The 21,407-nt window shown below is 40.5% G+C and overlaps 3 protein-coding genes across 6 annotated transcripts; 1 reads left to right on the forward strand and 2 right to left on the reverse strand.

Annotated features, from left to right (window-relative positions):
• The first annotated feature begins 658 nt into the window (after nucleotides 1-658).
• On the forward strand, nucleotides 659-2,987 carry tmem14a (transmembrane protein 14A). 3 transcript variants are annotated; one of them, XM_026279255.1, is made up of 5 exons: nucleotides 659-730; nucleotides 2,121-2,204; nucleotides 2,390-2,491; nucleotides 2,584-2,671; nucleotides 2,848-2,987. In XM_026279255.1, the coding sequence occupies exons 2-5, from the start codon at nucleotides 2,129-2,131 to the stop codon at nucleotides 2,879-2,881; spliced, it is 300 nt and encodes a 99-aa protein (XP_026135040.1). In that variant the 5' UTR covers nucleotides 659-730; nucleotides 2,121-2,128; the 3' UTR covers nucleotides 2,882-2,987. The 3 variants fall into 3 exon arrangements, with proteins under 3 accessions (XP_026135040.1, XP_026135038.1, XP_026135037.1); XM_026279253.1 differs by lacking the exon at nucleotides 659-730 and adding an exon at nucleotides 1,564-1,712; XM_026279252.1 differs by lacking the exon at nucleotides 659-730 and adding an exon at nucleotides 1,589-1,741.
• On the reverse strand, nucleotides 2,915-4,694 carry gsta.1 (glutathione S-transferase, alpha tandem duplicate 1). Its single transcript, XM_026279251.1, has 6 exons — nucleotides 4,511-4,694; nucleotides 4,284-4,335; nucleotides 4,066-4,198; nucleotides 3,821-3,962; nucleotides 3,594-3,719; nucleotides 2,915-3,203 (listed from the first exon to the last, which is right to left on the reverse strand). The coding sequence occupies exons 1-6, from the start codon at nucleotides 4,595-4,597 to the stop codon at nucleotides 3,072-3,074; spliced, it is 672 nt and encodes a 223-aa protein (XP_026135036.1). The 5' UTR covers nucleotides 4,598-4,694; the 3' UTR covers nucleotides 2,915-3,071.
• Nucleotides 4,695-8,368: 3,674 nt separating this feature from the next.
• LOC113113090 (GTP-binding protein 2-like) lies at nucleotides 8,369-18,229 on the reverse strand. Of its 2 annotated transcripts, none has more exons than XM_026279256.1 (12): nucleotides 17,878-18,229; nucleotides 16,338-16,364; nucleotides 15,848-16,032; nucleotides 15,022-15,130; nucleotides 14,733-14,930; nucleotides 14,454-14,628; nucleotides 12,327-12,567; nucleotides 12,099-12,234; nucleotides 11,666-11,724; nucleotides 11,426-11,597; nucleotides 11,153-11,317; nucleotides 8,369-9,470 (listed from the first exon to the last, which is right to left on the reverse strand). In XM_026279256.1, the coding sequence occupies exons 1-12, from the start codon at nucleotides 18,037-18,039 to the stop codon at nucleotides 9,303-9,305; spliced, it is 1,797 nt and encodes a 598-aa protein (XP_026135041.1). In that variant the 5' UTR covers nucleotides 18,040-18,229; the 3' UTR covers nucleotides 8,369-9,302. The 2 variants fall into 2 exon arrangements, with proteins under 2 accessions (XP_026135041.1, XP_026135042.1); XM_026279257.1 differs by having other exon boundaries at nucleotides 12,327-12,546; nucleotides 17,878-18,224.
• Nucleotides 18,230-21,407: the final 3,178 nt, after the last annotated feature.

A 21,407-nucleotide genomic window follows, 5' to 3' on the forward strand; every position in this document is an offset into this window, starting at 1 on the left:
TTATGTTGTGGGGCAGTTTTGTTTGTTTGTGTGAATTCCCACTTTCACAAATGTGCTGCTGAACACACACATATATTTCACAGAGCATCTAACATCTGACTCTCAATGCTAAGATACAAGGTGCATGCATTTGTCCAGCTTTGTAATCTAATTTAGTTTTTTTTTCTGCATGACTGGTTATAACTTGTAAGACTAGTGGCTAACTGCTAGTTAAACAGACTGGTTGTTAAAGACAGTCTTAACATAGTGAAATGTTCATGCACCTGACCTCAGAGCTGCTGGTCTTTGATATTTAGTCATTTCTTTCTAATGGTAGCAAATTCAACTTTTTTTATGGTGGCATTTTATTTATTTTTGTTAAATGGCATTAGTAGCTCTTATACTAGGTTTAGGCGAGTATTTACTTTGGGGACCATGATCGAGGAATGAGAATTTGTAATAGATTAATAGAAACTAAAGTATATTTTGCACTAGGGAGATTTATTGCAGTGTTTCTGGCCTCTTCCCCCCTCCATCACTTTGTATCTTTTTTCTCAAGTCTTTTTCCTTCTATACTTTTTATTTATCCTTGTTTGCTTTGAGAATTGACAGGTTTATGGTTTATCCATTTTATTTTTCAACATGGAACTTTATTTTTCAAATCGGAACCATTTTCTGTGACTGTGCGAGACTTCCGGTCAGTTAGCCACTGTAGGGAAATAACGAGAAGAATAACAGCGTGCAGTAAACGGTAAAACTGTTTGCATTACAAACCAGTGTGTACATAATTAAAAAAAAAAAACATGGTATTTCCGGCTAATTGAACATTCTAACAATATATGGCAATTTGTTTATTATTATTTGGGGAAATGGTGCATTTTAATGATTTGTGTGAAATTACGAGCTTCGATTGGTTTTTCTAGATATTTTAAAGCTTGGTGAAAAATATTGAACATTTTCAAAACAGTGGACACTGTGCAATTAGTTAATTTAAATGGAAATAGGACTACGATCTGTAAATCGTAAAATGTTTTAACTGTAAAATGTGACGTATTGTTGCTGAATAGATCAATGACTGAAGACACTTATCGCCACCTACTGGTGCAACGATATAACCTGCAGAAAGAGTCACTGAAATCAAGGGTCGCAACTATGGCGCAAAAACTAAATGATAAATTAGATTACAATACATATGGCATATGCTTTCCTCCTCAGTATTTACAGTTCACATTAAATCAGAATTGACTTTATATACTTTACTAGCGCTTGCTAGTCTTGATGTGAACAATTAATCCATGCCAAGTAGTCCGCTGGGAAAAAAATTGTTTTAGGAATCTTTAATCAAAATCTGAACATTTACTTCCGCCCTGGAACGGCATTCCTTCTCTGATGACGTCAGTTTGGCGGCTTGGGCAGCATCTCCTTAAACACGCCCCTCCAGCCATTTAGATTGCTATATGAGAGGAGGAGTGCAAACATAAAACCAAGTTCAGAAATGCGTTATTTCTCAAAGTTACACAGTATATTAAATTGTACAAATTGAATAAATATAAAGATTTATTCGTGGATCTAAATTCGGCGCGAACTTCACTTCCTTGTTCCCGCGTCATCATGACGTCAGTTCCTTGCTCTGAACTTCAGCATAGATCAGACTGCTGTTATAAGTTCAGCTGCTCTACAGCTCATTTCCAGTCATTTCCTTATACATCCCCGCGCTTCGCTCGCGACCTTTGGTAATGGTATTGTTGACTGCATATGTTGGGTTTATAGTATTGTGTGATAATGTGTTGTTATTTGTGTGTTATGTCTCTGTGATCACTCTCTCTCTCTCTGTGTGTGTGTGTTCAGCTCTCAGCGCAGGATGGCAGTGTGTTTCGGGTGTGTTGTATTGTGTGCTGCTGTGTGTGTTATGTGTGTGGTATGTCTGTGTGATCACTCCCTCTCTCTCTTTATCTCTGTGTGTGTGTGTGTGTTCAGTGCTCAGGATTGCAGTGTTTCGGGTGTGTTGTTATGTCTGTGTTTATGTGTGTTGTTATGTCTGTGTTTATGGGTGTGTGTGTGTGTGATCATCTCTCTCTGTGTGTTTCAGGTGTGTTGTTATTGTGTGTGTAATGTGTGTGTGATCATCTCTCTGTGTTCAGCTCTCAGGATGGCGGTGGACTGGGTGGGCTTCCTCTATGCTGCAGCTCTGGCTCTGGGAGGATTTATGGGCTATAAAAAAAGAGGTATTTGTTAACTGTGCTGATGTTTGTATGCATCCTTTAACAGATGCATACCATGGTAATGTAATTGCAGAACTATAATCTTTTAAACACTTAGGTGTATTTTGTCTGTATGCATCCCATAGCATCTCAGCACTTTATTGTTAAGCGCTGGTGGAGATATTTAATGTATTCACTGACTTCTGCAGGAAGTGTGGTGTCATTGATTGCTGGACTCTTCTTTGGATGTCTGTCTGCATATGGAGCATATAAAAGATCCAATGATCCATACGACTACTGGACCTCTCTGAGTAAGTATGAGAACAAAATCATTAATGTCAGCCAATCAGAAGTATGCTGTGAACTTCCTTTCTCTTTCTCATCATGATTTTTTCCACATTAGTCTCTGCCGGTGTACTGACAGCTGTGATGGGAATGAGGTTCAGGAAATCTGGGAAGTTAATGCCTGCAGGAATCACGGCAGGACTCAGGTAAAACCTTTAAGTCATGTTTTCTCACACTAGCAAGAATGATATTTAATAATTGCTCTGATATGCTCCAGTAGATCGATGTTATCACTAAAGTGAATGCATGTTAAGTCAGATGGACAGAAGTGGCATGATGTCTTTATTCTGATGGTTTGGTGTCAATGCTCTTCTGTTTTCAGCCTCCTGATGGTTTTGAGGATCTTGTTCTACTGAGTGTTCATGGACAGACCACACCGGGACAACGTCTACTGTTCAGTTCACACTTTTTAATCACCCAATTGTATCTTGAACATTCCAAATAAACCTGTTCGTTAAAGTGTCTCTGCTTTAATCTTGTAACACAAAGGAAGCTTGCAAGTTAATTAGTGACTGACATCATCTAATGCTTTTTGCTGTGGGCCTCCTACTTAAAAAGGTGGCTCAAGACCCCCATCACGGTCTTCACATACACCTCATCGGGTGGAGGCTTCCTTGCACTGCCGGGCTGGAGAAACTTGCTGATTGTTGGCAAGGCCTTCATTTTATCTTGAAACGCCTGCGAAACAAAAGAAAAAGGTTATACAAAACTCATAATCATCGTGAGTGCCTGAAGAAGAGCAGTGGTTTTTGTTTGAGTCTTTCTTTGGTTGTATCGCTATTTTAGATGATGGGAATTCTGGCTTTGAATCGTGAGCTGAACTGGTCAGACATCTCACTGCTTCATTAAACCTGACCACTGTAGTCTTTATTACTGTATATCTGACAAACTGTAGGGTTTTTGATTTTTATCAAATACACGTCATTTGTATGGCCAAGTGACACTTGACATAATTTGACTGTTTTTCATTTGCCAATGTTATTGTTATATACTGTAACTCTAAAACATCATTTATTAAAATATATATATATACATCTATTTGGAGTGGGGTGTCTGTGTGGGAAGCACCTGGATTTTGGGAAAGGTTGAAAGAATGGTGGGGAGCAGCTCCTGCAGCATCAGAGTGACCTCGAGAAGATGAACGTCAGCACGGCTCAGCTGGTTTCCCACCAGGAACTGAGAGTTCGCAAGACCCTAAAAACCAGAAACAAACCGTGATCGCATAGTTTCATGTCTTCAGTGTGGATAATCATGCTTCAACATGGGATAAATAGAATAAACAGAGATGTCTGTACCCTTTCAAACACAGGAAGAAAGCGATCTTTGGCCTTCTGCTCTATAGTATTGAGGTGTGCCGGTTTGTTTTCAGGCGGTTTGAAAGGAAACATTATAATCAAGTCCATGAGATCACCGATTCCCTCTGAATACATGTCGATCCTTCACGACAAAAACATGCATTCAGTCATAATTGCTTAGGTGTGGTGGAAAAGCAAGTTTACTTGGAATCACATCAGTTTTCACAAACAAGGTTGACATGTACATAGCCCGTTCTTTAAGGTCTTGTCCATATAGATTGTATTTTCCAGCGATGTAGTTCAGGATGGCCTTGGACTGCACGAGCTGCATCCCGTCGATTTCCACCAAAGGCACCTGCTGGAACATCAGGGCTCCATCTGCATTAAACATATGAATGTGCATTATTATACACGGGCATAAAACAATAAGAGATGAGGAATTTACTGAGTAGTTAAGACACACCTTTGAGCAGCTTTTCATACTCCTCTCTTTTGGTCAAAAACACTTCCTCAAACTGTAAAGACACACTCCACGATGAGTCAAAACACATAATGCACACATTCGATTCCTAAAGGATCTGTCTATGGTCATTTGTCATGCATAGTATTTGCAGCTGTTGTTATTAAATATACATGTAGCATAAATCACATTTAATTGCATCGACGTGGACATGACTTCACGCAACAAACCTGGACTCCAGCTGCAGCCAGCAGCCATCGGATCGACTCCATCTTTCCTCGTCCATTGAAGTAATGCAACACAACTTTCTCAGACATTTTCACGAAGAAAAGCGACACTTCAACTCTGTTTTTGCTGCAGAAGACAAAGCGTGCAGTTGCGCAACTCGTGGGTGGTGCTAAAGTCCAAATACAGTACAGGAGTCATGTGACAGAAAACACAAGAAACAATGCTGATTCATAATCGCCTCTCGAGGTATTAAATAACGTGATTGCAGTTTTAAGCAGCTCAAGCTTTTCAGAGGAGCGTCTACTGCTGCTGGGTGAATGAATGAGGGAAAAAGCTGTAAAAACTGTAAACGGTCAGTTGCACAGTCATTGTAGATTAAAAATGGCTAAAGCATTATTATAGCCGTCTATGATATGAGTGTATCGCAAGCCGATATTACTATTACTAAAATGCTCCAAGCGTCATCACTCAATCAAATAATCGTCAACATACAGTCGTAAGATTATTAAATATCAATTGGATTGTCAATCCAAAGCGTTATACACACACAAAAAAACGGTTGAAGCATTTGATATATTCATATATGTCTTTAATATATAAACTTTATAACTAAATAATCTTAGTCCACTTTAGTGACAGCGAGTTTCAGTTCGTGTCCGCCAATGGCAGCGCCGTCCATGACAGCAATGCATTGTGGGAAATACCAACTGTTTTAGTTTCAAAAGAGAATAATTAACGAATACATACACAGTTTGTATTCGTGTCGTGTTTCTTACATCTATATTTGATCGTGTAAGTATAACGAACAAATGAATTCAGTTACTTGATCTGAGGTTACCGTCAAAGAGAAAGAGAATTCGTCTCTGTGGTATATATGTCTCGTGAACGCGCTTAAGTTTTGGATGTGAGGGCGATCTGGCTGCGACATCTGTCACCCCATTGATCGCTAGGGTTGATTCGGCTGATCTGGCTGGCTAGGCGGGTGTCCCCTTCCTCCCTCACCGGTCCATGTGTGTCCCTCCCGAAGCTCCGCGCTCGGTGGAAGAGGACGAGATCCCCCGGCGGACGATCGTTGGTATAGAAGTAGCTGCGCTCCCCTGCTAGAACCTCCAAACAAGCTCAAGGCCCATTTGTAGGAGAAACGTAGGGAAGTCGAGCTCCAAGACTTCAGACACATCCAAATGAGGCACTGCATGTGGCAGTCTGCCTTTCTTTTGACATCACTGCTTCAAATATCAAGTTCGTTCAAGTATTGTAATCAAACTTTATATGATTCAGTTGCAGCACACCTTCAAAGTCCTTCAAAAATACAGCTAGAAACATTGACTTTCTCAGACCACATTGGTCTGTTCAACATCAAGAAGATCAAGCCCTTTCTTTGGGAACATGCTGCACAACTCCTTGTTCAAGCTCTTGTTCTGTCCAGGCTGGACATTGCAATTGCCAGTTCTATCAAACCTTTACAATTAATCCAGAATGCTGCACCAATATTAATTTTTAATAAGCCAAAAAGAGTACACGTCACACCTCTGTTTAACAATTTGCCCTGGCTTCCAATAGCTGCTCGCATAAAATTCAAGGCATTGATGTTTGCTTACAAAACTACCACTGGCTCTGCACCCATTTACCTAAATTTGTTACTTCAGACTTATGTGTCCTCTAGAAGCAGACAAGTATTGTCCGATCCTAATAAACCATACATCAATGGAAAGATTATTTATTCAGCTTTCAAATGATGTGTAAATTTGAAATTGACCCTTATGACTGGGTTTGTGGTCCAGGTTCATATATCATTGTCCTAACAAATAGAAATAGTGGTTAATTTTCACACCCCAGAATTGCATTCAACGTGGACGCGCAAGAGATTGCTGTGGTAATGAACAACCTGCTTGTTAAAGCACATGTACGCAATCCTGTGTCTGAGGCAAAATTACTAAATACTGAGAATGCAACAGCGCATATTAGATTTTTCTAATAGACTAAAGTCAAAGTGGACAGCTCTTCATATTGTGAATTGAAACACAAATATATTCTCAGAATTTTTTATTCCTTTGCTAATGAGAATCAGCTTATTGTAGTTATGCAAATATATAAATCACAGCTGATTCCCATCTAGGAACCACACTCAGGTGTTCAGGTTTTTTTCAATCGCATGATCATTCGGTATACAGTAAAAGAGGACCTATCTGGGCTGATCTTGTGTGGAAAAGTGCACTCCTGCGTAAATGTGAGATTTTAGAAGATCTGTACCAAAGAAAGGGGACAGGTGGGAGAACACAGAACAATTTGCAGTCCACCATTCCCAGAGCAGTCAGTCAATGATGTCTCTTTTTCTTGGCCCTTACTCCCCTTTCCTCAACCTCACTGAGGGAGATGCCGGGATACAATGGATGCTGCATGCCGAGGCATTACAGGTGAACAAAACCAGAAGTGGATGAGGCAAACCAAAAGATACTTCCCCAGATGCCTTGCCAGAGGAGATATCGTGTGTGATGTGGATGAGAACATGTGGCCAAACAGAGAAGTTTGGGCAGATTAGATCACATTTATTTATTTACTTTTTATTCTACTGTAGATTTTTCATTTTTATAAAACGTTTCTGTTTCTGTGAACCTGTTTCTGACCTGCTTTTTTATTGTACAGTTGATATATTACCATACCCTGCCCATGTGTTTTAATTCATTTGTACTTCGAGTTGTTTTTAAAAGTGCTCTGGTCTGAATCAGGAGAGAAATCTGCACAGGTCAAGCACTCTTTACAAGCCAAAACAGCTCTGAACAAATATTTCGGCTGATTTTGATGTGAGAAAACAGGAGATGAACTTCATCACTGGGGGAAGAGTTATTGTGGATTATGGACTCAGACTTTATCAATGGTTTAAAGTTTCTTACAAACACACAACACATGTCTTCACAAGACATTAACTGATGGACTGGAGTGCTGTGGATTACTGTGATGTTTTTATCAGCTGTTTGGACTCTCATTCTGACGGCACCCATTCACTGATGAGACACTGGTGCAATGCTACATTTCTACAAACCTGATAAAGACACAAACTCATCTACACCTTTGGTCTAAGTGTGAGGACACTTTCAGCAAATGTTCATTTTTGGGGGTGAGCTATTCCTATAAAGAGCACTTCCTGAATGGTTTTGGCATTATTTACTTCACACCACTAGAAGGCAACAAATCCTCGGAAACACTGCAACCTTTCCATGGAATAAGATGATCCAGACCGACAGACATCCTCTCGACTTGACTCGAAGGTCTCAGTTATTGCCCTGATGGAGGTAATGGGGATGTCCAATGCTTTAGCCACTTTCTGTTTTACTGAAGCTCAACAATCTTGTTCTGCTCATCAGAACTACAGTCTTTGGTTTTATACCCTGTGATGGATGATTAATGATATTTGGCCTTGCGCTCCCTCATCTTTATATACATCTTTACATTCCTGTGAAACAGATGAATGGCATGTTTATGTGAGGATAGATCATAGTCGATCTGTGTCCTACTTCACAAATTCATGCTCCTAGTCACCCTGCTGTTATAAATTTTTTTATACATAATTTCTAGGATGCTAATAATTGTGTGCCACTGTGTATTGGATAAAAAGATGAGAATCTCCCCCCACAACTATTCAATTATTCTACTTAAATGTTTACCAAGGAAGCCAGTAATTGTGAGGTCAGTTTCACTTCCTGTAACTGTGGCAGATAAAGTGTCGTGATACAGATGTAAATCATCCACCGTCCCGTTTGAGTTTGAGCTGGTCAACAGAGAACAGGCTGGAGTTTGGCTGGATCTGTCTGATCTGTCAGGTTACCCGTGAAAGAAAGCTCACTTTCCACTCAATCCGTGAGAGACGAGCTCAAATAATGCAGTTATAAACCGTCATTAACTTTTATTTATGTACATCACAATATACAAACGGATTTGTACATAAATATTCCAGTGCACCAAAGTAAGGCTAAAATATTAAAAAATATCCACACACAAAAAAAAAACATCTATGTGAGGTCAGAAAAGTATCATTTGGTGTAAAATAGGAAGTCACTCAAAACATTGCATATGAATAGAAATGATTACAAATCTATAGAAAACATCCAGAATTATCTGACAATCAATATAAATTTACTTTTTTTTTTGGTTCAAATAATTTTTTCTTCTAAGATTGCACACAGAACAGTGATACAGTAGAAACTTGAGCGTGTCCTGATGTGTGTGATTCAGTATGAGATACTCAGGACAGAGCTGAGGCCAGAACTGACCAACAACTACAAACCAGTCAATCAACAGCATTAGCACCAAACCAGTCTCTAGCTTAGAGACCAAGAGAGAGAGAGCAGGAATAAAGCACTGCGGTGTGAATGTAATGCTTCCTGAGTGCAGGCAGACACAGACGCAAGATTGACTTCTGATGCGCTCCGAAGCAGCGATGGCGAGAGGACGCAGCACACATACACTCAGAGATCTAAAGCCTGAACCGTTCACGCTTCAAGAAGTAAAACAGCTCTTTAAAAAACACTGAAAGAGACGTGGCTTCTGGCGTTTGGTACAGAAGAGATGATTGCACACTCACAACTGTAGCTGCCACGAGATTCTTCACTGACATCAGTAATAAAAAGATCCCCTTCTGAATAAAAACTGTCTTTAAATTGACGATCCCTGTCCTTGTGTGAGTGAGCAATGGCTGGAGGATTGCGTGGTTATAAAGGCCGTCTGTGACTGTAAAGAGAGTTAAGAGACCTGTACACTACGAGTGAAGGACTGACTCGGGTGAGAGGAGCTGCTGGTTCAGGCTGTGTTTGAGCCGGATGGGTGCCGCGGCTGGAGTTTGGTGACCTGGCCGATGCCTTTGGTTCCTCCCTCTCTGAAGAGCAGCTTGGTGCCCACCTTCAGGTACTCTGGGTGTTTGATGAACCTGAACCAGACCACTGCTTTCTCACCGGTGCGCAGCTCGTCCTGAAGGAGAAGCATCAAAGACACGCTCAGAAAGAGGCTTTCCATCGCCTTCAGTGATCCACACATACACACTGATCTTTGTTTATGTCTGGGGTGCGTGATATGACCGATATATAATCATGGTATAGTCATCTTTGCTGGAAATGAGGTTGTTATAATGACAACATTTTAAATGGCAGGCCTGACTAACTTCATTAAAGACAAGTAAACCATCAGAAATAAACTATGTCTGTCCGTCGTATCTATGTTGTAATGTTTCCAGGCAGATCTAACATACTAACAAGAAATAGCCTACTACACATATTGATTGAAGTAATCAAATGAACATAAAAACATTATTTGTTTTATTATAAAGCGGTTAGTCCTTGGTTCTGATTGGTCAACGTCTGTGTGTTATTCATGATAAAGCACCGCTTCACTGCTTCAGCAACATCAACAAACAATAATATAGCCAAAACTGTTCCTTTCAGCTAATGAACTGTTTATTATTTATGTAGTGAAGAACGAGTGGCCCCTGCTGAAATTATGTTCATCGTTCATCCTTCCTCTCATGCGGGAGATATAGTAATGCGTGGTGATGCCTGGCACTCTTTTTTTCTTTTTTCTTTCACGGTATAGTAATCATCATAAATCAGATATTATTTAAAACCTTAAAAACTTTGAAAGCAAAACATTGCCTTAACATGGACATAGTACTTTAATATCTTTTGGTGGTCTCCTTCCCCTTAGTGGGCGGAGTCAAGTGTCATTTCCCACATGTATGATATATTATAATCAGAACTTTTTATATTCTTGACAGAATGCATATCGTCGGAAAGGTCTGAGACTCACTTATTTTGTGAAAGAAGAAATATAGCAAAATAAATCTATAAATTTGCGACTGGAAAATGCACTAAAAATTTTTTTGTTTTGGTATAACATCGAAATAAAATCTTTCTGCTTTTTTAAATATATCAACTTCAAATTTGGAACATAACTTATTTAGACATATGGCTTTACTCCAATTTTGACTTCAAAATATTTTGTAAAATGTATTTTATATAAAATAAAATAATAAATTGTCTGGTACATGTTCTTTACAGTAAACGTATACTTTCGTTTTTTTTTTAATGATTTCCCTTCTGCAATAATCTGCTGATTGTTTTTCTTTAAAAACAAACCAAGCTTAGTTCTGTTTTCCAAAGCATTCATCAGAAACTTAGGTTCTGATCACATGCAATATTTACAGCATAAACTGAATAAAAACACACTCTTTGCAAATTCTATAATTAGTCATTTTGTCAATGTGGAGTTAAAACAACCTTTGTTGAATTTTATGTAGAAAAGGTCTTGCTCCGACCAAATGACATGAACACACTGTACTATCGAAGTGCAATAAACTGCCTTTCACGGTCCATCTGGAAGCTATCTAATCTCTAACTAGCTAACTATTCACAGATATGGGATCCCAGTTTATCTGAAAGATAGATAACTGTTCATCTGTAAAGACAGACAAGTAAAATAAAAATTAAAGAGAAAGCAGACAGACAAGGAGACTTCACGTCTAGTAGGACAGACAAACAGACGGACTTGTTTAGCTAGACGAACACAGAAAATCACACAAACGCCTAGCGATTACAGACCACCTACTAGTTAGCTGTTTATCAAGCCATCCATCAGTTCAGACTGAGAGAGATCCTCACCTTTCCCTGCAGAGCCTCGACCGTGGCCGTCTGTCTAACGTTGCCCACGTGCACCGTCACCTGGAAGCCCTTGTGGAAAGTTTTGGCGTGGAAGAGTAAGACGATCTCAGCCTCAAAGCGCCAGCAGATAGTGGGGTTCATCTCTGGGCTGACCATCACCATCCCCTGCCAGAAAACACCAGCCCGCTTTAAACATTAGCTGTCTGAAACATTCACAATGATCCTCGTATAACGACTCAGATTCAGCTCATTTTAGACTCTGGTCCATTTCACCTTTCGTATTAAGGAGCGGTCGAAATCTCCCAGCGCCAGAGTGGCGGCCTGACCGGCTCTCAGCACCCTGCACCCGGAGCGATTCCTCTGGATACTGCACACCGCCAGCTCCCGAAACATCCCGTCGTCTGTGGGTCCCACCACCAGCTGCTCGCCCTCGCGGCACACCCCACTGCACACACCAAACACTCATTACACACCAGGGCAGTCGGATGGGACGCCACAGACAAGAGGACGTACCTGTACAGAGTCCCACCAACTACTGTCCCCACATCTGGCACGGTGTAGATCTCATCAATCTACAGGATCACACACACACACACACACACACACACACACACACACACACACACACACACACACACATGAACGAGACTGACACTGAAAACTACAACAACACTACCTGGATTATCTTTTTCAAACCAAATGCTGGTTTGAGACTTTATTTGGTAAGGCTGCAGGGTTGATTTAACCCTTTCTGGGTTTATAACCATTCATAATCGGTAACCCTAAAGTGCCGAGTTATTATTCCTAATTCTAATATTGTTATTAATTTACAAAGTATGGTTCAGTAGTGTTTATTTTTAAATATTAAAGCTCCATTTTTAGTTTTTGTTCAGGATGCATTTGAAAATCTATGGATTGATCAATCGTTATGTTAACACAGCTGTACCTGAAACTCAGTGAGCTGCTGCATGAGCTCCTCCTGCTCCTCGCTGTTGCTGAGGGGAGGCAGAATATTAAAGAAGACCTTCAGCAGATCCAGACTCTCCCCTGATACACTGGACAGGGTGAAGATGGGGGTGATGCTGCCGGAGGACAAGACAACACATGTAGAGTTTAAAGCAGGCGAATCATGAGAACAGCACAGCCATGTCTGGTTTCTGTGGTTGGGGTGTACCTGGGTGACTGTGCACACTTCTGGGCGGCCGTGACCGCGTCGTCTGTGGAGGACACCAGCATGGGCACCTTGTTGCAGCCCGGCTGCTTGAGGATGCGCTCCAGCTGTTGGACGGTGCGCTCCACCGCGCCTCTGCTGCACAGGTCCACTTTACTCACCACAATGAAGATGGGCACCTTCAGGGCCATGGCCAGACCCAGGTGCTCACGCGTCGTCCCCGCTGAGAGAAGAGAGACAGTGTCTTACATGGAGACATGCGGTGGTTAATAGGCAGCGGATCATTTGTGTGGATACCAAAAAAGCTTCAGAGAACAAGGACCCAGGTAATCTGGTCAGTATTGCAAGTTTACACCACAATAAGTGTGTACGACTGTGGGAAACACAGGGCCCTAGCTGGGGTTTGTGGGGCTCCGGTGCAGCTTTTACCGCTGGGCCCTGTTTGAAATTGTGTATATAGCACAAATATACAAACCAAACCAAAGATTTTTCACATTTGTAGGTGTCCAGGTACAGAAACTGAATAATCAAATGTAAATAGCATTACATAGTCTTTACTAGGGCTGTCACGATAACAAATTTTGCTGGACGATAAATTGTCCAAGAAATTATCGCGATGAACGATAATATTGTCGTTCTTAGACCAGTTTCAACTAATATAATGAAAATGGCATAAAAACGCAGGTACACCTTTTCAAAGATCAATAAACTTTTGTTTTATTTTATGGCAGTTTCAGAGCAAGAAATACCAACATGTTGACTTTGTGTGGTTTAAAAATAATTAATTTTATATGTTATATTATGTGTATATGCCAGTTATGGATGCTCATATTGACTGTTTAACCGTTAACCGAAAGTAAACATTTAGCTCGATGAAGGGGCCGTTCACATATCACGTCTTTTTTTGTGCTCAAGTTCATTATCTCAAATGCGGTATGGCGCTCATACTGGAAGAGACGCAATCGTTTTTTCCAAGCGCGTCCGCACCGCATCGAGTTAAAACATCTCAGCTGTTCAGAATGACGCAAGCGCACCAGGTCATGTGACAAGAACCAACTCAGCTTCCTTCAGAGTGAAAATACCCGTTGTTTTTGAAAACAGGGTGCACCAAAACACTGCAGAGTTTTATTTTACTTTTCTTCGTGAACAAATCTTGTAGCAGAGTTACAGGGTTTTTCGGTGGTGGAAATCCATTACTGATATTTCCTTGCTGTAACAGATATCGCAGCTGATGGATGGTTAGCAATGACAGACGCCAGGAGCGCAACTGCTCGAGCTCTTTGGAAACGAGAAAACGACGCGCGCTTATGTTTGTGTGTGTTAACTCACTGGGCACGTTGACACACGCAACCAAACGCCCATAGACATATTTAGCTGAGCAAGCCAAATGAAGCGAGTGAAAAGAAGGCCAATTTCAACAGAAAAGGGCAACAAACTTACTTGCAAAATATGTTGCACAGTCTTAAAATATAGTACAATAGTAGTGCAAGTACAATGCTGTATCACTTGCGACGCAAACATCCACAAGCAAATGAAAAGTGCTTCCCAAAGCTGGTCACTCTAGCGAGACGTTATCTCTTTATTCCCGGGACATCTGTGCCATCGGAGAGGGTCTGTTCCAGACTAACCCCCATTATTTAATTAAATAAAAATGGAAAAAAATTATCACGGACGAAAATATTATCGAGCTTATTTTTTTTATCGTGCGATTAATTGATTTATGGACTATCGCGACATCCCAAGTCTTTACTGTATAAATGAAATATAGATTGTTAAAACTGCAAAGTAATTGAGTAAAGAGCAGTGAGTGGTTTTCTCGATTTCATTTCTTAGATTATCATTCAGGACACTGACAGCATCTAGTAAATTAGACTCGGTCACTTTAAGAGATAATACATCTGATATGATACACACTCCATTTCTTTCCCTAATGTTTACTTTCTCTTAAGACATAAACGACAATTTTTTCGAGGATACGATTGAAGTGACAATTTTGTATGCATTTGTCGTGTCAAGAGCAAGAACAAACAAAACTCAATTGGGTTTCATGTCTTTCTGTGCTTGTATGTTTAAACTGGCTCTATCTGAGATGACCAGCAGCACAGCGTCAGACGAGCTGGAAGATCTTACCGATGCCGGTGTTGGCGCTGACCACCAGCATGGCAAAGTCTGGACAGTAGCTGGTCAGGCCAAAGATGGTGGTCTTGAGATACTTGTGGTGGCCTGCCAGGTCTATGAAGGTGATCATTTTAGAGGCACTCTCACAGATTTCCTCCGCCGTTCGGGACTCGCTGTAGTTCACCACCTTAGACAAGAACAGACACCGATGCAAAGTGCCATCAAAAACCCTAATACTGATGATGATCCAGGGCTGCGTGGTTGGTTGTGTAGTCTGAGGCACGCTCTCACCTCTCCTCTGCTGTCGAAGCCCAGGATCTCGATGCTGATGCTGGAGGTGCGTCCGCTCTGGATCTCATGAAGGTGTCTGAAGAGGTTGAGTCGTGCTCTTCCTCTGCCGTTGTCCAGCTCTCCTTGTGTGAGCACACCGAGCAGAGTGGACTTCCCCGAGTCCACGTTACCCAGCACTGCTACCCGCAGGTCCAGGAACTGCAGACGCGTCACGTAACACCATTAACACACACCTGAGAGCATCCGACACATCAGAGGAACACGACACACTCAACACAGGATCACTTACCTGCTGATCATCTGGCACCTTCCTGATGAGCACCTCAGCGATCCTTTGAGACTCGTCAGAGTCGTGATCCACCTCCTGCTCTCGGAGAACTGTGATGTCTGCACCCACCCTGAACACACACACACACACACACACACACTGTGAAAAGTGTGTTCATCCCATAGGTGTAATGGAATATACATAGAACTGTATATGCTATGGCCCTACACCAACCCTACACCTAACCCTAACCCTCACAGGAAACTTTGTGCATTTTTACTTTCTCAAAAAAACTCATTCTGTATGATTTATAAGCGTTTTGAAAAATGGGGACATGGGTTATGTCCTCATAAGTCACCCTCTCCTTGTAATACCTGTGTCATACCCATGTCATTATACACACACACACACACACACACACACACACACACACACACACACACACACACACACACACACACACACTCACACACACACACACACACACACACACACTCACACACACACACACACACACACACTCTCACACACACACACACACACACACTGCAGCCATTACCCTCAGCCAAGCCTCTCGTCAGTAGACTTTAGAAGTGTGCTAATTACTGAAAAAAAGAATATACTTCAGAGCAAACTGAATATAATGTTTCCTGACACTCAACTGAGCCATCTTTTCTGTAATTTCATAATTTATTCTATTATTTTTTAATAATAGTGCACTGAAAAGGCATTTATGATAAACTACAAAACATACTTTAATGTTATATCTACTGAAACATGCGCTTTATGTATTTAAATATAATTGTAATTACACATTTGTTCTGGTGAATTTGTGATGTGTGTGTACTTCTCAGCCATCCTGCGCAGTGTTTGGAGCGAGGCCTCCATGTCCTCCTCCGTCAGGCCCACCAGCAGCCCGTTGTCCTCCACCCCGATCTGATACACGGCCTCTCCGCGCCCCTCCTGCAGACGCCACTTCATCTGTGTGGCCAGGTGCTCGAAGCGGTACTGCGTGGGCTCCACCAGCTTCAGCTAAACACAACACAGACCAGATCAAGACACAACTACAGTGTGATGGACAGACGTAATGCAGTAATGATGGGAGGGCAGAGCTGTTTTGTTTGCTGGCAGCTGAAGTGTTTAAAAAGATCTGCTAATCTTCTGCGGCATACATTTACACAGGAGACTGGCTCCTTACAATGCATTGTGGGTAACCTATGCATGCATAAAAAGCAATACAAACAAATATGTTCTACCAGGTGTATTCAAACATTCATGCACAGATCACGCTCCATCTGGTAAATATGTCTGCAGATATTAGTTCGTGGGGAGTTTACCTTGTACTCAATGTTTCCCTCTTCAGCCTGAAACAAAACACAGGACAGAGTTAATGCTGGACCGAGCTCAAGCGTCACACAGTTCACGAATAAGACGCACAGAGACACAAGAGAAAGAGCCGCTGACACTGCTAACACAAGTCATTCAGAATAGTCTCTTACTGTACATATCTTACTACTTTAACCATCATTTCCTTCACATTTTAACTTTAGGTCAGATCAGTTAAAGCAAGCTTTGCTATTGCTAACTTCAAAACATGCCACAGTTTAAGCACAGACAGAATGAACAAGGTAGTGTTGAACACACGTCACAAGCCCTAGGTATAATTCACTGGCTTCACTAAAGATCTGGTTCAACAGGTCCAGCTAATGCCTCACAATGTCACACACACAGCTGTTTGTCAATGAAACACCACGGACACAGATGACTCAACACTCTGGATGTCACAGAAGCCGCCCAATCTCTCTTTATTTCTCTTGGATGTCCACGTCCTGCTTCTTCTTTCTACAGAAGCTCTCCTTTATTTCCAGCCAAACAAAAGAGTGAAAGCCATGAGTTTCTCTCAAACGCTCTGCAGTGTGACATGCTTTAATTCGACTCTTGTGTAATTATCTCACATACAAGCAGTTTCATAAGCTTAAAGATTATGTGGAGTATGTTTACATGCCACAACAATGTAAAAATATTGATGACATTATAGTACATGAAGTTCTACTGTAAAATACTTGTACATTGCATATTTATAGGGAAAGGTGCATTTCCAAGTGTTACATTTAATATTTGATTTTTTTTTAAAAAAAGCATCTTCTTAGGCCATCAGAGTGTTTTATGCTGCATTTCATGTTTATTATGATGTTTATAGGGTAACAGCTATTTGAGTTGCTAGAGAGGCTAATTTGAAACCTGGGTCACAAAACCAGTCTTAAACAGCAATAGCCAAAAATACATTGTATGGGTCAGAATTATTGATTTTTCTTTTATGCCAAAAAAACAATAGGATATTATGTAAAAATCAGGTATCATGAAGATATTTTGTAAATTTCCTAATGTAAATATATCAAAACATATTTTTTTATTAGTAATATGCATTGATAATAATTCATTTGGACAACTTTAAATGTGATTTCTTCACTTCCTCAGATTTCAGATTTTCAAATATTGTCCTCCTTTCAAACCTTTATCAATGGAAATCTTATTTATTCAGCTTTCAGATTATATAAAAATCCTCAGGGTCACACTTTATAAGTTTCTTTGATCAAGTTTCATGTCTTAATATGAGCACATTTACAGTGAGTTAATAACCCTAACATATCTTCACACTTCGAGCAGGGTGGTATATTGACATTATACAACGGCTGTTTACTTCTTCACGAGTGTGTTATCAGCATTTCTTCACGTAAAACTTAATCACAAAACACTATCACTGCATTTTCAGTCACAATCCCTGAAACATAGAAACATATAACACATAACCTCTAGAAGGACACATTGGTGAATGCAGTGAAGCGGAAGCAGATGTGACAGATGTGTTTGACTCACCTCTGGAGGTAGATAAGGCGGATTATTGCTTGCTTTCGGATATTTGGCTGAGCGGTTTTTGCACTTTTTGTTCCCATGTTTGGCGGTTTTCCTGCCGTTAGGAGAGCCGGACTTGTGTGCCCCAGCAGCGGCCTCGAAGAGCTCGGACACCCGCGGGTCCATCCCTGAAATATCCCTGAAATAATGAAGACCCACTGCTCCAGAGAGACAGGCACCGGAGCATCCTAAATAAACTAACCCCCGCCCCACACAACAACAAACCAACGACCGGCTCAAGTTCGCGGAAGTGCGTCATGCAAACTTTCTATTCATTACGTCAGACTAAAATAAAAAATATATTTTCTGGTACTGTATTTGAAACATGTCATAAGAGTATATAGAATAGAATAGAACAGAATAGAATAGAATAGATCCTGTGAGAACTCTAGAAGTGGATCCACAACATTCTGAAACACAAGACGGAAGTGTTGTTATAATCTGAGTGACAGATGAATATTCATATCATTTCGACATATGCTGCAATCACCACGAAACCTTCATGAATAACCCGAGTCACGTGACAAGAAGTGAAACAAAACATTGCACTGCTTTTACATCAGCTTTGTTATCTATACAAATAAATAAATAAATAAAAATCATGTAAAGAAAATGTTCAGTAATACACACAGTCAAAACTCTTTGTCTAGGGATATTTAGCTTTCTGTTTATTTTGAAGACGAAATATATTTTTCACACTACATCAGCATTTCTTTATTTAGATGGTTATACTTTATTTTAATGTGTCCTTGTTACAGTGTAATTATACATTTACGGAATGAGAAATATTAATTAACTACATGTATGACTTTAAGGTTAGGGTTAGGATTTGGGGTTTGGTTTAGGGTTAATTGCATGTTATTATGCATAATTAATTAATTGTTATTAAAATAGTAAGCACATTTAACGTGTAACAAGAACACATTAAAATGGCATTTTAAGGGGACAATTACCATAAAGATTTCTCAGAACGCTTTGTAGCATTTGTTGCACTTGAGAACCTTTAAAAGTTTTTTAAAGACGGTACAAGATGTTGACAGAGGCCTAAGAGTATGATAATGAGGTCTATAATAAAAAACTGGGGAAGAAGAAGCCCCCGGGGGTAAGAAGACTCACACCTTTAATTTTCCTCTTGAGAAAATAGATACATAAGTTAAATAATAGGAAAACAAACAAACAAACAAATAAATAAATAAATGACTCGATAAAACAAATATAGTTATTTTAATATAACTTAATACTGAATTTATTTATTTATTACGTTTTTCCTTTATGTATTATTTTATCTATTTATCTTTATCTGCATTTAAATATATTTATTTATTCATGCATTCATTTATATATATATATATATATATATATATATATATATATATGTGTGTGTGTGTGTGTGTGTGTGTGTGTGTGTATTCCCACATGTGTTTATTTCCAGATTGATTGATTTCTTTTTACTTTTCTGTGTGTAACATGGAAATTAGAGAGGCAGTCCTTGTGAAGAGGCACACGGCCCCTGGGGATGTCTGCCCCTAAGGTTGGTTGAAAATATTAAAGATAAAGTGTTTGAGAGTGAGTGAGAATGAATTAGAGGCATTAACTTTAGCTTACCTCCACTTCAGGATGAAAAAGTCTGAGAGAAAGGTATTATGGGGGAGGTGTGTGTGTGTGTGATATGTTTTGTTTATTCTACACTGAGGGGACCAAATGTCTCCCAAAGTATAATACAACCTGATATTTTTGACATTGTGGGGACCAGCCTGCAGTAAAAAAATAAACATGTAAAAAAATTCTGATTCTCTGATTCTCTGCTGCCTGCCCTGATCTCTGCTTGTTAATGATTCTGGATATCCCTAACATACCTGACGCCGTTCCTGATTTCTGCCTGTATGACTGTTACGGTCCCTACAAAGGTCTAGGAGTTTAAAGGGACGCATAACATAATAGATGGACACGGCTGGAGTATCCCAAAATAATCATTTATTTTAACACAAAATACTCACAAAAGTAACCAAAATCATGAGATAGGGAGCCCAGCCACATAATAAAGAAATAACTAAACTAAAAGAAACAGGCTGGGGCTCCCTACTCCAAAATAACAACAAAATAGGAGCAGGAGACGATGTGGTATGGTGAAGTCTGTGGCTGGCAGCGAGTCTTTGAAAGGGTCCGCCTCCATCCATTTTATAGCCTTGTTTCCCCAGCTCGACCAATCAGAATCTGGAGACAAAAGAATTAAGAAATGAGCACTACTAATTAGTTGAGGACTCTGGGCCGGGGCGTACGTGAGACGCACGTAACACCCCCACCCCCAGATGGTGAATGGGGAGCCAAAAATAAAGAAATCCCCCAATCACCATGTAACAACGCGCGACAACGCATCTGCCAGGACATTATTTTTGCCAGCTACATGTTTTATCTCCAGATTAAAATCTTGAACAAACAGAGCCCATCTCATTAAGCGCTGATTGGAATTACGCATTTGATTAATAAAAATCAGAGGATTGTGGTCTGTATAAACTGTAACTGGACGCGAAGAGGAGCCAATATAAACCTCAAAATTATTAAGGGCCAAAATTAGAGCGAGAGCCTCTTTTTCAATTGTCGAGTAAGACTTTTGATGTTTTTGAAATTTTTTTGAAAAGTAGCACACAGGGTGTTCAATACCATCAGACCCATCCTGCAACAAAACAGCACCTGCTCCCGCATCACTAGCATCAATAGCTAGTTTAAAATCACGATCGTACACTGGAGCAGCAAGAACCGGTGCGTGCATCAGAAGGGCTTTAAGAGACTCAAAAGCATGCTGGCATTCTGGTGACCACTTAAAGGTAGTTTTTGGACTCAACAAGTCAGTGAGTGGGACAGCCACTGAAGAAAAGTTTTTACAAAAACTTCGGTAATACCCAGTCATTCCCAAGAACCGCTGTAATTCACGACGAGTTGAAGGGACTGGGAATGATGTGATAGCCTCAATCTTTGCTTCTACCGGCTTCACCATGCCCCCACCAACTATTTTACCCAAATAAACTACGGTCGCTTGAGCAAAATCACATTTGGCCAAATTAACGGTTAAGTTTGCATCAACCAGCCTCTGAAAAACCTGGTTTAACTGATCGATGTGCTCATCCCATGTTGCAGAGTGCACCACTATGTCATCCAAATACGCCTCACACCCTGACACCCCCCACAAAACACTGTTAACCAACCGCTGAAAAGTAGCAGGCGCATTGCGTACCCCAAAAGGCATTACAGTATACTGTAAAAATGCATCAGGGGTAACAAATGCACTAATTTCTCTGGCACGCTGAGTTAAAGGCACCTGCCAATAGCCTTTAAGTAGATCTAACTTTGTCACAAAAGCTGCGGACCCCACACGGTCAACACAATCCTCCATACGAGGAAGAGGATGACAGTCAGGCTTAGTGACATTGTTAACCTTCCTAAAGTCTGTGCAAAAACGGTCAGACCCATCAGACTTGATAGCAAGAAGACAGGGC

The sequence above is a fragment of the Carassius auratus genome, chromosome 13 (assembly GCF_003368295.1).
Source record: "Carassius auratus strain Wakin chromosome 13, ASM336829v1, whole genome shotgun sequence".
Taxonomy (NCBI): Eukaryota; Metazoa; Chordata; class Actinopteri; order Cypriniformes; family Cyprinidae; genus Carassius; species Carassius auratus.